The 15154-nt window shown below is 35.9% G+C and overlaps 1 protein-coding gene across 1 annotated transcript; it reads right to left on the bottom strand.

Moving 5' to 3' along the window:
- Positions 1-8116: 8116 nt before the first annotated feature.
- On the bottom strand, positions 8117-14028 carry LOC112638324. The gene is made up of 4 exons (XM_025409822.1): positions 13862-14028; positions 12524-12692; positions 10631-10828; positions 8117-8242 (listed from the first exon to the last, which is right to left on the bottom strand). The coding sequence occupies exons 1-4, from the start codon at positions 14026-14028 to the stop codon at positions 8117-8119; spliced, it is 660 nt and encodes a 219-aa protein (XP_025265607.1).
- Positions 14029-15154: the final 1126 nt, after the last annotated feature.

Below are 15154 nucleotides of genomic sequence, written 5' to 3'. Positions count from 1 at the left end.
TAATTAAGTACCTTTTTATTAAGTACTTTTTGAGTTATAAGGCTTGAAATAATTTCTTAATTTTATATAAACCATAAAATATCTAGTAAACCATTCATTTTTCGATTATCTTACCTTCATACTTTTATGTACAAAATAATGAGAGGAATCAATTGGTGTAAAGAAAACACATAGTTGTTTCTAAGAAAAAATATGGAATTGTTAATTGCAAATTACATATTTTTTCTTAGAAACAACTATGTGTTTTCTTTACACCAATTGATTCCTCTCATTATTTTGTACATAAAAGTATGAAGGTAAGATAATCGAAAAATGAATGGTTTACTAGATATTTTATGGTTTATGTAAAATTAAGAAATTATTTCAAGCCTTATAACTCAAAAAGTACTTAATAAAAAGGTACTTAATTATAGTGTTTTGGAAAGCTCTCGAGATAAGCTACAAGAATATGCAATGAAAAATAGGGGTTCCCATTTAAAAAATTCAAGTCGACCTTGACATGATCTTCACGACGCCACCCAAGGTCAATCAAATTTACCCATGTAATGCATTACTTTATCTTCAACAACTTTTGTCTGAAACATTTTTCAAAATAACCACTTCCTTTGCTTTAAAATGGGGTGTACGGGTGGTCTGAAACACCCGGTATATATATATGAAAATATTTTTAATAAATTATTTAAATGAAAATATTTTTAATAAGTAATTACAATTTTGTAATATTATATATATATATTGTATATATATATATATATATATATATATATATATATGGGGCATTCCACGCCAAATCGGACGGTTTAAAAAATTTTTGTTTTTGATTTTCTTAATTTTTAGGTATTTTTTAGTACCCCTCAAAAGAGGCTTCCTGGTAACTTTAGAGATTTTTTTGATCACTGGTTCAAAAAATATCGAATTTTAAAAAAAACCGCTCTTTTTTTGGCTTTTTGCTCATAACTTTCTTAATAATGGTCGAAATTCAATTTTTTTTTTCAAAATTTTCGTTTTTAGATGGCCTGTACAGAAAAAAATACAAAAAAAATATTTAAAGTGTTTTTAATCGAGATTTTTGAATTTTAAGTTTTCAATCGTGTTTTTAAAATTGTGTGTATCCTTCGATTTTCTTGAAAATTTTCTATTTTAAACTTCTCTCCATCCTGCAACTTTTAAGCCCGGTCTGGTAGTGGGCCTTCCATAATTACTATTTTTTTTCGATTTTTAAAAATTAAAAATTTTGAATAGTTAATTACGTATTATATTTATTTTTTATAAGTGAAAATTTATAACTTTTATAAGTAAAAATTTTATATTTTAAAGGTTTGAAAATTAAAAATTTCATTTTTTTAAATTAAAGATCTTAAAATGGCGTTTATTCTTTATATAAATTAATTTTAATAGTATATAAACAATTATAAGAATAAAATAAGTAAAAATTAAATAGTTTAGTTTTGTAACACGCGGTTTTCTTTCCCGTACCGCGAATTTCTGATTGCGGATAGCCGTCGGTTCCAGGTACAGAGAATAAGATGTACGTGTGCTTAATTGATGCGTGTATTTGTATATGTATGCGTTACAAGTGTGTGTGTGTGTGTATGTGTGTGTGATTTCGGTCGCCGCGAGTGTTAAAGCGCGATAGATCGATAAATCGCTCGTTCGTTTGGAGCGGGCGGCGGTGAGGCGCGATATAAATATAAACTATCTAATTGCGGTAACAATAGTAACGGTGCCTCGGGTCTCGAGTACAGGCGAGGATACGGTCGCAATACCGGAGTATGCAAATATAAACTATAATTTCGGCGGACTGCAATCGCGCCGTTCGCGGTATTAGATGCGTCCTTTACTTTCTTATCGCGCGCGTTTTTGCGCACGGTTTATTGCGCTCGCTTTAAGCCCGGTGGGATGGCCCTTTAAGAATTATTTGTTTCCGAAGGATATTAGGAGTAGGATGGCGTCGCGACGCTAGCAAGCGTCGGAGGCGGCTCGTGTTCCACCTCGGGATAGATGCGACACCTGAAGTATATTTGGAGGCGATTTGTGAAGGCACCGATATCAATCGGCGGAGGCAGCGTTCGCACTACCTTCTGGCCTTCTGATCTCGCAGGATTTCCTCTTTCTCGTAGCTTGCCTTCAGACTAGCTCGGCTAGGAGGATCGGAAGGATCTGATCTCAAGTGTCACCGGGAGCCTATTTTATACCGCTAATTGCGGCACGCGCCGGCGTATTTGTTATTAACTCCCACCGGGCGACGGAAAAATAACGGTATATTCGTCGCGGAGTTCTCATTCGGCGGCTCCCGGTGACGGTGTTCGGGATGCCGCGTGCGGTTCTCAATCGGCGGCTCCCGGCCGACGATGTTCTGTCGGACTTCCTACCCGGCTTTTTGCTAAGTTTCAAAAAGTGGGCACACAGCCCTCTGCCTCTGCCCGACCGGTGGTCGTCGGGCGGCAGCTTCCGGCTGATGTTTGCCGGGAAACGATGCATTTCGGGGTGCATCGTTACACCGCCCCCCTTTTCGTATTCACGCCTGAATTTGAGGCGTGCTCAACCGTGTGGCCTTCTTAGCGAATCCGCCGGTGGTACCGCAGCTTCCCATCGCGGCTAAACCGTAAAATCCATTGGCCGTCAGCGGTGCGGGGGCGGGACACGTGCACGGCGAAATGCGGCACCTCGAAGACGAGGCCTGGCTCGACCTGTACGAGGATCGGCGGCGCAGGGACAGGCCCCATGGGCATTAATAGCTCCGTGGTGGTGGCTGGAGGAGTAGCGGGCTGCTCCGGTTTCGGTGGCGGCGGTCGGCGCTCGTATGGCCGAGGCTGTCGGCGTTTCGGTGGCGGTGGCGGCGGGGTCGTCAGGATGGCTGCTTTGGCGGCGTTCACTCGGTCGGACCGTTGTATCACGGTCCCGACTCGTGGGGCCCGCGGCTTCTCGATGGCTCGCTCCGGTGGTTCGGCCGGGGCGGCTGCCATTTCGGTCTCTTCGGCCAGGTAGGCGTCGATTGCTGCGACAATCTCGTCCTGCTCGTTTGACATCTCGTGTCTTTTTGAGCGTGAGCTGGCTCGTTTTGGATTATTCGGTGTTATCGTCGCTGTCGATGGGGATGAGGTCGTCGTCTCCCGGTGTGTTTTTGTTTTGAATCGTCGTTTTCAAATCTTGTACATGTACATGTCGGATCCACTTTCCTCGTTTGCTTCGTAGATCGACAATAACGGGTGAGACAATATTCCTCACCTCGTATGGTCCGCTATATTTCGGTGCTAGCTTCGCGTTGAAGGCGTCTGCTTTTTTCGACAGCGGGTGCTCTTTTTTCCACACCCATTCTCCGAGCGCGGGTTTCCATCTCCGGCGGCGTATGTTGTAGTATTTTTCCTGGCGTTGGAAAGCTTGCGCTAGGTTGATGCGGACCAATTCATATGCCTCTTCCAGATTTTTCCTCGCGGCGTCCGGTGTTATCCCGGGTGTTGGTGCCGTGTCCATGTCGACTGGTGAGGTTAGTTCCCGGCCGTGCAGTAGGTAGGCCGGCGTGTACCCCGTAGCATCGTGTAGCGCGGTGTTGTACGCAAACTGGAGTGAAGGCAATTTTTCGTCCCACGTGCGATGATCTTTTCCCACGTATTGTCCGATCATCGTCTTGATTGTCCTATTTGTCCGTTCGACCGGATTACAGTGGGGCGCGTATGCCGGGGCGGTGAGGTGCCGTATGTTCAGAGCCGCTAGGCGTTCTTCCAATAATCTTGACCTGAGTTGCGTGCCGTTGTCTGTAAAGATGGCGTCTGGCCTCCCGTGTCGTAGTATGAGATTATCGGTGATGGCCCTGGTTACGGCTTCGGCCGTGGCACGACGAAGGGGAACGAATTCGGCCCACTTCGTAAAGCGGTCCTGGATTGAGAGGAGCCAGGTGTGCCCCTTCTTTGACCTGGGTAGGGGCCCTACTAAGTCGAGCGTAGCTTGTTCCCAAGGTCGCGAGATATGCGTGGCGTGCAAGGTCCCGGCCGGCCGTTGTTGGGCCGCCTTGTGGCTCTGGCAGTTTGTACACGCCCGGACGTATTTACCGATATCCCGGAACATCCCGGGCCAGTTATACTTCTCGGTGATCCTCGCGATGGTTTTCGCGATCCCTAGGTGTCCTGCAGTGGGAGCGTCGTGGAATCTCTTCAGGACGTTTTGGCGTAGCGGCGTCGGAATACACAGCTTCCATTGCTGTTCCGGGCTCGTCTCCTTGAAATTCAGGCTGTGCAAAATATGGCGGTAGAGTCGTCCCTCGTTGATTTTATATTCAGGTCGGGACTCCGGGACTTCTCGTACTTCCCGCACGATTTTCTGGTACCACTTGCAGTGATCGGTGCGGGCGGCGCAGTTTACGGGTTGATGTGACAAAGCATCCGCAACGCGGTTGAGTACCCCGCGACGGTATTGTATCTCGAATTCGTGCTTCTAGGTTCCATCGTCCGAGGCGCCCGGTCGGTGATTCGAGCTTCCGTAACCACTTGAGGGCTTGGTGGTCGGTCACCACCGTGAAGGCGTAGCCCTCCAAATAACTCCTCATCCGCCGAACTCCCCAGACGATCGCGAGGCACTCAAGTTCGGTTGTGCTATAATTGCGTTCGGTCGAGTTGAGGGTGCGGCTCGCGTAAGCGATGACACGATCGCCGTCCTCGTATCTCTGCGTTAATACCGCTCCCAGCCCCGTGCTGCTGGCGTCTGTTTGTAGGAAAAACCGGCGGGTGTAATCCGGACAGGCGAGTACTGGCGCAGAAACCAGCTCTCGTTTTAAAACTTGGAACGCGGCTAGTTCTTCCGGTCCCCATTCCCAGCGCGCGTGTTTCCGTGTGAGACGCGTCAAGGGAGCGGCAACGGTAGAAAAGTTTGCGATGAACCGGCGATACCAGGAGGCCATACCGAGGAACTGTCGGACTTGTCTCACCGTGGTTGGTTCGGGCCAATCGGCCACGGCGCTTACTTTTTCCGGGTCGGTCCGGATCCCCTCGCGGTCGATTACGTGCCCCAGGTATTTCAGTCGGTCGACGCAGAACCGACACTTTTCGGGGTTCAGTTTAAGATGCGCTTCTCGGAGCCGGCGGAATGTCTCGGCGAGCAGTCTCAGGTGTTCGGGGAATGTGCGACTAATGACAATGATATCGTCCAGATACACGAAGACGTGTGGTTCTAATTCGGGCCCGAGTACGGAATCCAGCAACCGTTGGAAGGTGGCGGGTGCCGAATGTAGCCCGAAGGGCATGACCTTAAACTGGAAGAGCCCTTTCCCCGGCACTGTAAATGCTGTGATGGGGCGACTTTCCGGCGTGAGAGGTATCTGCCAGTACCCGCTTTTTAAGTCCAACGTCGACAAATATCGCGCCCCCGTCAGCTTGTCTAATGTCGCCGTGACCTGGGGTAACGGGTACGCGTCTCGGTGGGTGACGTCATTCACACGTCGGAAATCTACGCAAAATCGGTATGATCCGTTCTTCTTTTTGACTAGGACCACCGGAGAGCTCCATGGGCTGCTCGAGGGTTCAATGATATCGTGCTCCAACATCTCGTCTACTTCGGCATTAATTACGGCCTGCATGGCCGGATTGCGGGGCCGGTATCGTTGCTTGATCGGTGTAGGGTCTGTCAGGCGGATCTGGTGCTGGGCCCTTCCGGTGGGTCCCTTGATACCGTCGAATTTCTTCAATTCCTCTCCTAGAAATTCTTGCAATCGTCTGTTTTCCTCGGGTGTCTGGTTGGCCAATCCCTCGGCTGCACAACATGGTTTCCCGTTCCGGCTGATGGGGAATGGTGGTGGAGGAATCCCCAGTCGTAGCTTCGCCTGCGCATCGATGCCCAGGAGCACGTCACTTTCCATGTTAGGCACGACCGAGAATGTATGCGTTACCGCCGAGCTTTTTATGCGTATGGGAACGGTGAGGGTGCTGGGTGCATCGACGGCGGTCCCGTCCACGAGCACAATCTGTCCTTCTCCCGTCCGTTCTTCTATTCCAGTTGTTCGTAGCCGGTTCGCGGTATGGCCGTTGAGTAGCGAGATTTCGGAGCCCGAGTCAATAAGAGCGTCGAGCTGTATACCCCCAATTTCTATCCGGAGGTGCGGTCGCGGTAAAAATTTTATGCGGTGTCTGGGGTGGCGATTGCGGCCGCGATAGCGCCAGCCCCGGAGGTGTTTTCCGGCCGCGGGTGACATTCGGAGGTAAGGACCCCGTCCTTCCCACACTGTGAACAGAATTTCTTGGCCGGCCGACGGCACTGCGCGCGGGTGTGCCCCCGCTGCTTGCAACGCCAGCAGCATTCCGTTTTATTATACACGGCGGCCACTGTCGGAGCAACCGCCGTTTTCTCCCTTTTCCGAGCATCCCGCTTTTCTTTTTCGATGTCCTCGAATTCTCGGGCCCGACTCTGTAGGTCGGTTAAGTCGCGCACGTCGTCGACTCGGACATAAGTTTTGTATTCTGGATTCATATTGTCGTACAGGATTTCGAGCTGCTCTGCGCGAGAAAAACCCCCGGCCCGGCGCATCAAGGTCATCATTACCGTCGAGTAGTGCATGAACGGCTCGTCGACCTTCTGATACCGCCCCATGATTTCGCGGCGGAGGGAGGCGGTGTATCGGCGGGGAAAATATTGCAACCGGAAAGCGCGTTCAAAATCCTCCCAAGTCTGCCAGTCTTCGCGGTGATAGAGATACCATAAAAGGGTATCCCCCTTCAGCACCTCAGGGAGGCGCATATGAGCTCCCGAAAATCCGTAACCGTCCCGCAGTTCCTGCAGGCGTTCGATAAAGGCGGCGGGGTCCCGTCCATCGAAATGACATCCCCACTTACGAATCTGATTAATTGTTTTCGCGTCCGTGACCTCGTATGAGTGGACCTCGGGGGTCCCGGGCGGGTTAATGGCGGTGACCGGTGCAAAGTCGCTGATTGATTCCCGACCCCACGCCTCGAATTCGTCGGGATGATTGTCCACGTACCCGCTCATACGCCGTCGAAGATCGTCCAGCAGTCCCGAGTCGTCGATGCCGTAGGATCGCGCGATTGCCGCTAATTGTGATTTCGGTAACCCGTAGATCCACCGCTTCATGGCTGCGGTTTATAACAATAATAAGCAACCAACAAAATATTCTCGCAATACACAAAACAATGAAACGGCTCGCTTCTCAATTCTTCGAGTCCAGTGTTCGGGCGCCAATGTGACACGCGGTTTTCTTTCCCGTACCGCGAATTTCTGATTGCGGATAGCCGTCGGTTCCAGGTACAGAGAATAAGATGTACGTGTGCTTAATTGATGCGTGTATTTGTATATGTATGCGTTACAAGTGTGTGTGTGTGTGTATGTGTGTGTGATTTCGGTCGCCGCGAGTGTTAAAGCGCGATAGATCGATAAATCGCTCGTTCGCTTGGAGCGGGCGGCGGTGAGGCGCGATATAAATATAAACTATCTAATTGCGGTAACAATAGTAACGGTGCCTCGGGTCTCGAGTACAGGCGAGGATACGGTCGCAATACCGGAGTATGCAAATATAAACTATAATTTCGGCGGACTGCAATCGCGCCGTTCGCGGTATTAGATGCGTCCTTTACTTTCTTATCGCGCGCGTTTTTGCGCACGGTTTATTGCGCTCGCTTTAAGCCCGGTGGGATGGCCCTTTAAGAATTATTTGTTTCCGAAGGATATTAGGAGTAGGATGGCGTCGCGACGCTAGCAAGCGTCGGAGGCGGCTCGTGTTCCACCTCGGGATAGATGCGACACCTGAAGTATATTTGGAGGCGATTTGTGAAGGCACCGATATCAATCGGCGGAGGCAGCGTTCGCACTACCTTCTGGCCTTCTGATCTCGCAGGATTTCCTCTTTCTCGTAGCTTGCCTTCAGACTAGCTCGGCTAGGAGGATCGGAAGGATCTGATCTCAAGTGTCACCGGGAGCCTATTTTATACCGCTAATTGCGGCACGCGCCGGCGTATTTGTTATTAACTCCCACCGGGCGACGGAAAAATAACGGTATATTCGTCGCGGAGTTCTCATTCGGCGGCTCCCGGTGACGGTGTTCGGGATGCCGCGTGCGGTTCTCAATCGGCGGCTCCCGGCCGACGATGTTCTGTCGGACTTCCTACCCGGCTTTTTGCTAAGTTTCAAAAAGTGGGCACACAGCCCTCTGCCTCTGCCCGACCGGTGGTCGTCGGGCGGCAGCTTCCGGCTGATGTTTGCCGGGAAACGATGCATTTCGGGGTGCATCGTTACAGTTTATTACCTGTAGTTTGCATGATACCAATAATTTCTATATGATCACCTTTTCTAATATCAAGTAAAGTATAATCATCGTTACTAAAATTTATTACATGAATTTCCAGTTTGAATGTGCCATCAGTTATTGCACCACATCCAATAATTTTGTTCATGTTGTTGTTATATACTTCAGCAAAATTCGTCTTTACGTATCCTCTCAATACTAGAAATATTTGACGAATATATATTAACAAAAATAATAATAATTCCCAGACAGCACAGGACATTCTACGGACATTCATTTTATGTCCATTTTACGTCTGCACGTCCATGGACATAAAATAAACGTCCATTGTACATCCGATTTAAGACATCTGTTAGTAGTCAATATTTGGACGTCCACAAGATGTCCGGTCTTGGAGGTCAAAGTTTCTCGCGAGCACGCAAGCATGTATTAGTTCGTTCGTTTACCGCTACGTGACGTGCGATGCACTATCTTTCTCGTATTTAAGTTTTAGTTATGAGAATTATATAAAGTTTGCAAAAGGTAACAAATAAAATTAAAAATGTATTGTTCAATTTAATTTCTGACCTAAAAGCACGGGTTTCGGATATTAAATTGATTTTATAAGTCGGACAAGTAAATGTCCGGCAAATAAACGAAAATAATTGTTCATTATTTATTTAAGATGTAAAGTGCAATATGCAAGTATAAATTACAAATAAATTTTTTATATAAAATTTTTATGTAAAATTTTATATAAAATAAATTATATTATTATTTAGGGATTGAAATATATATGTTTCGTTTAAAAATTATATGTTTAGATCATAAAGATTGTTCTTTTTTCACACATATAATATACATTTTTTTTTTAATTATCTGTTTTATAATAGTTTTGTGCAAAAAAAGTAACATTTAAATAATATGTGATATTGCATTAATGTATATGTGATATAAATTTTCTTTAATAAATGTATTGCTTAAAAAAATATATATTTTATCTTTTTAATGTGTAAATTCAAATTTTGTATGTAATCCCTTTTTCATCTCCTTATTATGTCCATATAAAATCCGTTTTGTATATTTGTTATTGCTAATTTATGTCCAATAATCGTCCATCGGATGTCTTTTGGACACATCAGGGTTTAAATTATGTACTCCAATTTCATATTCGGATATGCTAAGGATATCCACTGTATATTTGAGGAACATAAAACGGACATTTTATGGATATTTTCAATATCCTTCAAGGATATTTGTAGAATATTTTATGAATATCTGTGTGCTGTCTGGGTTATATATAAAATATATTGTTCTATTTTAAATAAATATAAGAAAATTCTAAAAGATATAAATAATATTTTATATTATATTATCAATAATCCTGTTATTATTTTTTAATAAAATTTTTGATTTTATATATATATACGCCTATATTATATATAGTGTTCGAAAAACTGCCCGCAATACTTCGAGAAGTGATTCGGGACCGGAAAAAAAGATAAAAAGCTATATAAATATAAGTCCTGAAAAATAACTCATTTCTTAATTATAATAGTCATCTTTATATTAAAAACATTGTAATTTAATTTTTATAATTATAATAATCATAATTATAGTTTATTTCATAGTATTTTAATATAAATAACTTTATTGTGTGTGTAAGTATGAATATGTATGTGTATGTGCAGTGTATCCAATAATAACAACTACATTATCTCTCTTGTATATAGAAGAAGTTAAACAGAAAAAAGAAGAATTTTTTATCATTTTATGATTCTTACAACAATTAATGAGAAATTAATTAAGAAAAATTCACCAATTTACGTAAGTATTAGTTCGTGATGAGAAAAGACAGTCCATTATTACTATATAACCGTTGTCATTTATAGAGCGTTTCTTTTAAAATTTTAACAAATGTTTCGCATAATTGTCTTAAATAATAATAGAACATATTATCTATGTTTTAAATCTTTTAATAATTTAAAATCAAATTTGCATGGATCACTTAATATCTGAATCATTTATAACGAATAAATTTTTTTCTGATATCATCTAAATATCAATCATTTTCATTTATTTAATTTTTTAAAACTATATTTTTTAAATAGATTTCAATTATTCAAAATTTAAAAACAACCAAATAATTGAAGTTTATGGAAGAATAAGTAGAATAATTAGTTTAAAAAATAATTTTAAACAATTTAAAATTTGAATGTTTGATATGTAAACGATTGATATAAAAAAAATATTTATTTATTATACTATATTTATTTCAAATTCTAATAACGTATTAATTAAAAAAAGGTATATGGATTAAAAAATTATATGAAAAATATTTATATATTTTTATATTTATATTATAATATTATATTAATAAAAAAAAGAAATTATATAAAGAATACTCACTAATGCGATTTTTTGTAGCATTAATACATCAGATAATTCAATTGTCTCAGGTGTGGTATCTACTATTTCCATTGGTTCAAATTTTCCAAGATTTGAAATTATTGTATTTGATTTTATTAATAGCTCATACGGCATATTACCATTGTTGAATTGAGGTATTTTTGGTGGACGTGCCTGAGTACCATCCAAATGAATAATCTATTTTATGAAATGTATTTTAATATTAAAAATATAATTATACATATATTTTACATAAATTTTTAAAGAATTACAAGTTATAAATTAAATATTTTATATTTTAATAAAATAATAATATTTAATAAAATAATATAATAATGTGTATAATTATATTAATATAAATATCGAAATTAAAAGATTATGAAAAGAATGATAGATAAAATACACACATTATATTTGTTTAAAAGTATAACACTACATATGTAATTTTATTGTAATTATTATGCATATTATTATTAATATAATAATTTTTATAATATATTGTTATGTTATAGATTATGTTATATAATATATTCTTTGTATTATAATATTATTAATATTATAGATTATGTTATATAATATATTCTTTGTATTATATATGTTATAAAATAGGATTTTGGGTCAAAAATTATCAATGAAAAATTACATATTATATACATATTATGTGAAATATGTAATGAATTATATATTATACACACACACACACACACACACACACACACACACACACACACACACACGTGTGTTGTGTGAAATATACATGTACAAATGCTATTTACGATAAAGAATAGATATGTTTATTTATATATATCTGTAACGTATTTGTATATATCTCTAACGTAATATATATAATATATATAATATATATATATATATATATATAATATATATAATATATATATTTCATTTGTATATAAATTCACAACTTAAAAAGAATTTTTATTTGTAAGTAATTTGTTTAACACAGAATGATTTATAAGCAAATATCAACTATTATTAAAACCTAATGTGATGTATAATAATATGTAATATACGTAATGTATAATAAAAACGTGAAATAATAATATGTAATGTATAATAAAAATGTAATAAAAAATGTATAATAATATGTAATGTATAATAAAAACAATGTATTGAGAATAAAAGTTAAATATTAAATATCAAGAAAAGAAAAAAATATAGATCTTTCTATTTTTCTCTCGTTTCCTAATGTTTAATATTTGATTCTTATTTCTAATATTTATTTTATATTACACCAATTGTGTCTATAAAATAATAAAAATACTGTTAGCGATAAAAGCAATATCACTGTGTGTATATATTAAATTAATTGTAAGATAGAACGACTTGATTCAAAATCAAATAATGATGATTTAAATATTTCTTTAGACAGTAGATTAAATATAACGACGTATATACATGATTTTCTAGACTATCTTTTTTACATTTTTTTTGACACAAAGAATACGCACATATGAAGATTCATTAATACTTATAAAAATTTATAAAGTTTACATTTTATCGTAAATTGCATATTATATGTGTATACAGTGTATATGTATATATATTTTTTTCCTCTTCTAATAATTTATAAGAATTTTTTAGTAAACATTTTCATTTTAGATACTTATTATAAATAAATAAATAAATATATATATATATGTATATATATATATATATACATATATATATATATATATATATTTATTTATTTATAATAAGTATCTAAAATGAAAATGTTATATATATATATATATATATATATATATATATTAATTATTTATTTATTTATATTTATAAAGAATATATTTATAGAACATGAACAACAAAAAATATTTCACGGAAACATTAATAAATAAATAAAAATTAAAAATTAAAAATAATAATAATACTTACAGTGTTTACTTTTATATGATGTTCCACAAAATCAATGTCATCATTCCAGGCAACAATTTGAACCCTTTTTCCTTTTCCGTTATTTAAATAAAATTTGAAGAACTTATATTGTTGTTGCGAGCCCACGCAACGTGGAGATTCGATGTTATCAACATAGCCAACAATTTCACTAATATAATTTAATTAATATAATTAATAATATAATTTAATTAATATAATTAATATAATTAATAATAAATTAGAAGGCGCGCACACTTTACACATATTCATATATATATATATATATATATATATATATATATATATATATATACAAGATGTTCGACAACAGGCGGGATAAAGTTTAAGAAATGATTCTACTTGATAAAATAAGACGAAAATCAAGAATAACAAAAATTCAATGAAAGCTTCGTTTTTTTTAATTATAAGTATTTGAAAATTTGTGTGAAAGGTGTCTGAAACATGGTAATCTACAAAATTTTTAGCGAGCATAAGCTATATCGCTCTTAAAATATTATGTAACGCAAAAGTGTACAGTGAATTGCTAAATTCTGGATACTTTTTAAACAAACTTTTAAATATTTATAATTAAAAAATGAAGTCTCTACAAAAATTTTGTTACTTTTGATTTTTGTTTTATTTTATCATGTAGAATCATTCCTTAAATTTTGTCTTACTTATTGTCAAACATCTTTTATATATTCTACAGATCAAAATAATGTAAAATTGTTTTATAAATTTATAAAAAATATTTCAGATAAAAATTAGAGTTTAAAAAAGAGATCTATTTATTGATTTTATTAGTTTAATTTTAAGTCTTCAAAATCAAGGGAAACTTACTTTGAATTTTTTAAATTAAATTCCTTACTTTTATTGCATATTCTTTATACTAATAAAAGTTTTTATAAAATCAAATTTTAATAAAATCAACAGGTTTCTTCGTAATTTATAATTTACTTTGTGAGTACATGTGTTATGTGTATGTGTGTGTGTGTATATATATGTATAAACCGAACAGAATAAACAATTATTTTAATTAATTTTCATTATTCTTTTGTATTTTTTGCATTATTTATGTTACATTGGATATGTGTGTGTGTGTGTATGTATATATATATATATATATATATATATATATTTTTTTTTTTTAAATTAATATTAAGATTAATTATTAAAATTTTAAAAACAATAAATAATACAAAAAATAATGCAAAAAATGCAAAGAATACAAAAAATATAAAAGAATAATGAAAATTAATTAAAATAATTGTTTATTCTATTTTATTTATAATTGTTATTCCTTTTTTTTTCTTCAATTTTCATAAACTTTTTACTTACACTGTTGAATCATACATTTGTATACTTTCAAGTACATCACTTGGTGTTAATAGTTCCATTGCATTTAAATTGTCAATTTCAATAAGTTTATCAATATGATTTTCAGAGTTTTGAAATATATGATTTGAGTTATGATCTTCCGAATCATCCAAATTATATTGTGACATTTTTAGATTTAATATTGTAAAGATGCAAAATTAATAATTATCCTACAAAATATACAAAGATGAGATATATATATATATATATATATTTCATTAATTATTTTACATGAATCTGTTGTTTGAAATAATAATTTAAAGAAAATATTAAAATAATTATTTTTTTTTAATGAATTAAAAAAGATTTATAATTTTAATGCTTTAAAATAGTGTTTCAAAAATATTTTATAAAAATTTTTAAAAATGTTTTAAAAAATATTATTTCCTGATTACGGGATGAAAATATAAAAAATACAATTTACATATTCTATTCATTCTTCTATATCAATAATTTGTCATGTTTTAAATGTCAATGTTTTTTTTTGTAAATCATAATGTAAATTATATGCAAAATTATTATAGATTCTCTTCTTAAAATAAAATTGCAAATTATTTGAATGACACAAAAGTATTTAAAACGTACAATTAGAAAAATTAATACAAAGAACCATTGTAGCCTTTCATAATATTCAATATACAAACATAATTTTAATTGTTTATATAGAAATAGAAATGTAGACAATTTTTGATTTATTTTTTTTAACTTAAGATTAAAAATGCAAACATTTTGATTTATTTTTCTTCTCAATTCAAGATTAGAAATCTAAATATTTCGATCTATTTCTTCTTAATAAATTGAATTGTAAAAAAAGTGTTATGATAATACTTTTACATTTACACAATAATACAATTAATATAAATTAAGTAATATATAAGTTATATATAAGTTTTATGATATTATTAAGCTTTCAAATAAGAATTATTTTAATTTTCTTTAAATATTATTACATTTTTTACAAATTTTAATAAATTATTCATAAAAATGTTATACATATTATAATGTAAACAATGTTTTATTCATCGAAACTTATAGAAAAAATAATATCTGATAAAATTAAAAACTTCTGATAAAATTAAAATCAATTAGCAAATATATTGTAAAAGTATTAAATATATTGTAAAGTATTTATTCACTTGAAAATGAATCGTTTTCAAATTAAGATTAATAAATATACAAATATATAAATATAAATTTGTATATTACATATTTATATCTTTTAAAATTACAAAACTGAAATATATATATATATAT

The sequence above is a fragment of the Camponotus floridanus genome, unplaced genomic scaffold (genome assembly GCF_003227725.1).
Source record: "Camponotus floridanus strain SB8 unplaced genomic scaffold, Cflo_v7.5 scaffold287, whole genome shotgun sequence".
Taxonomy (NCBI): Eukaryota; Metazoa; Arthropoda; class Insecta; order Hymenoptera; family Formicidae; genus Camponotus; species Camponotus floridanus.
This window is presented reverse-complemented; position numbering and strand designations above follow the sequence as displayed.

Excerpts from the sequence above, each read along its gene's own strand:
- LOC112638324 (XM_025409822.1), bottom strand. The coding sequence starts at position 14,028 with ATGTCACAATATAATTTGGATGATTCGGAAGATCATAACTCAAATCAT. Across the intron at positions 12,693-13,861 it reads CAAATGTATGATTCAACAGT|TGAAATTGTTGGCTATGTTG; the intron begins GTAAGTAAAAAG and ends AAATTATATTAG. Across the intron at positions 10,829-12,523 it reads ATCATATAAAAGTAAACACT|ATTATTCATTTGGATGGTAC; the intron begins GTAAGTATTATT and ends TTCATAAAATAG.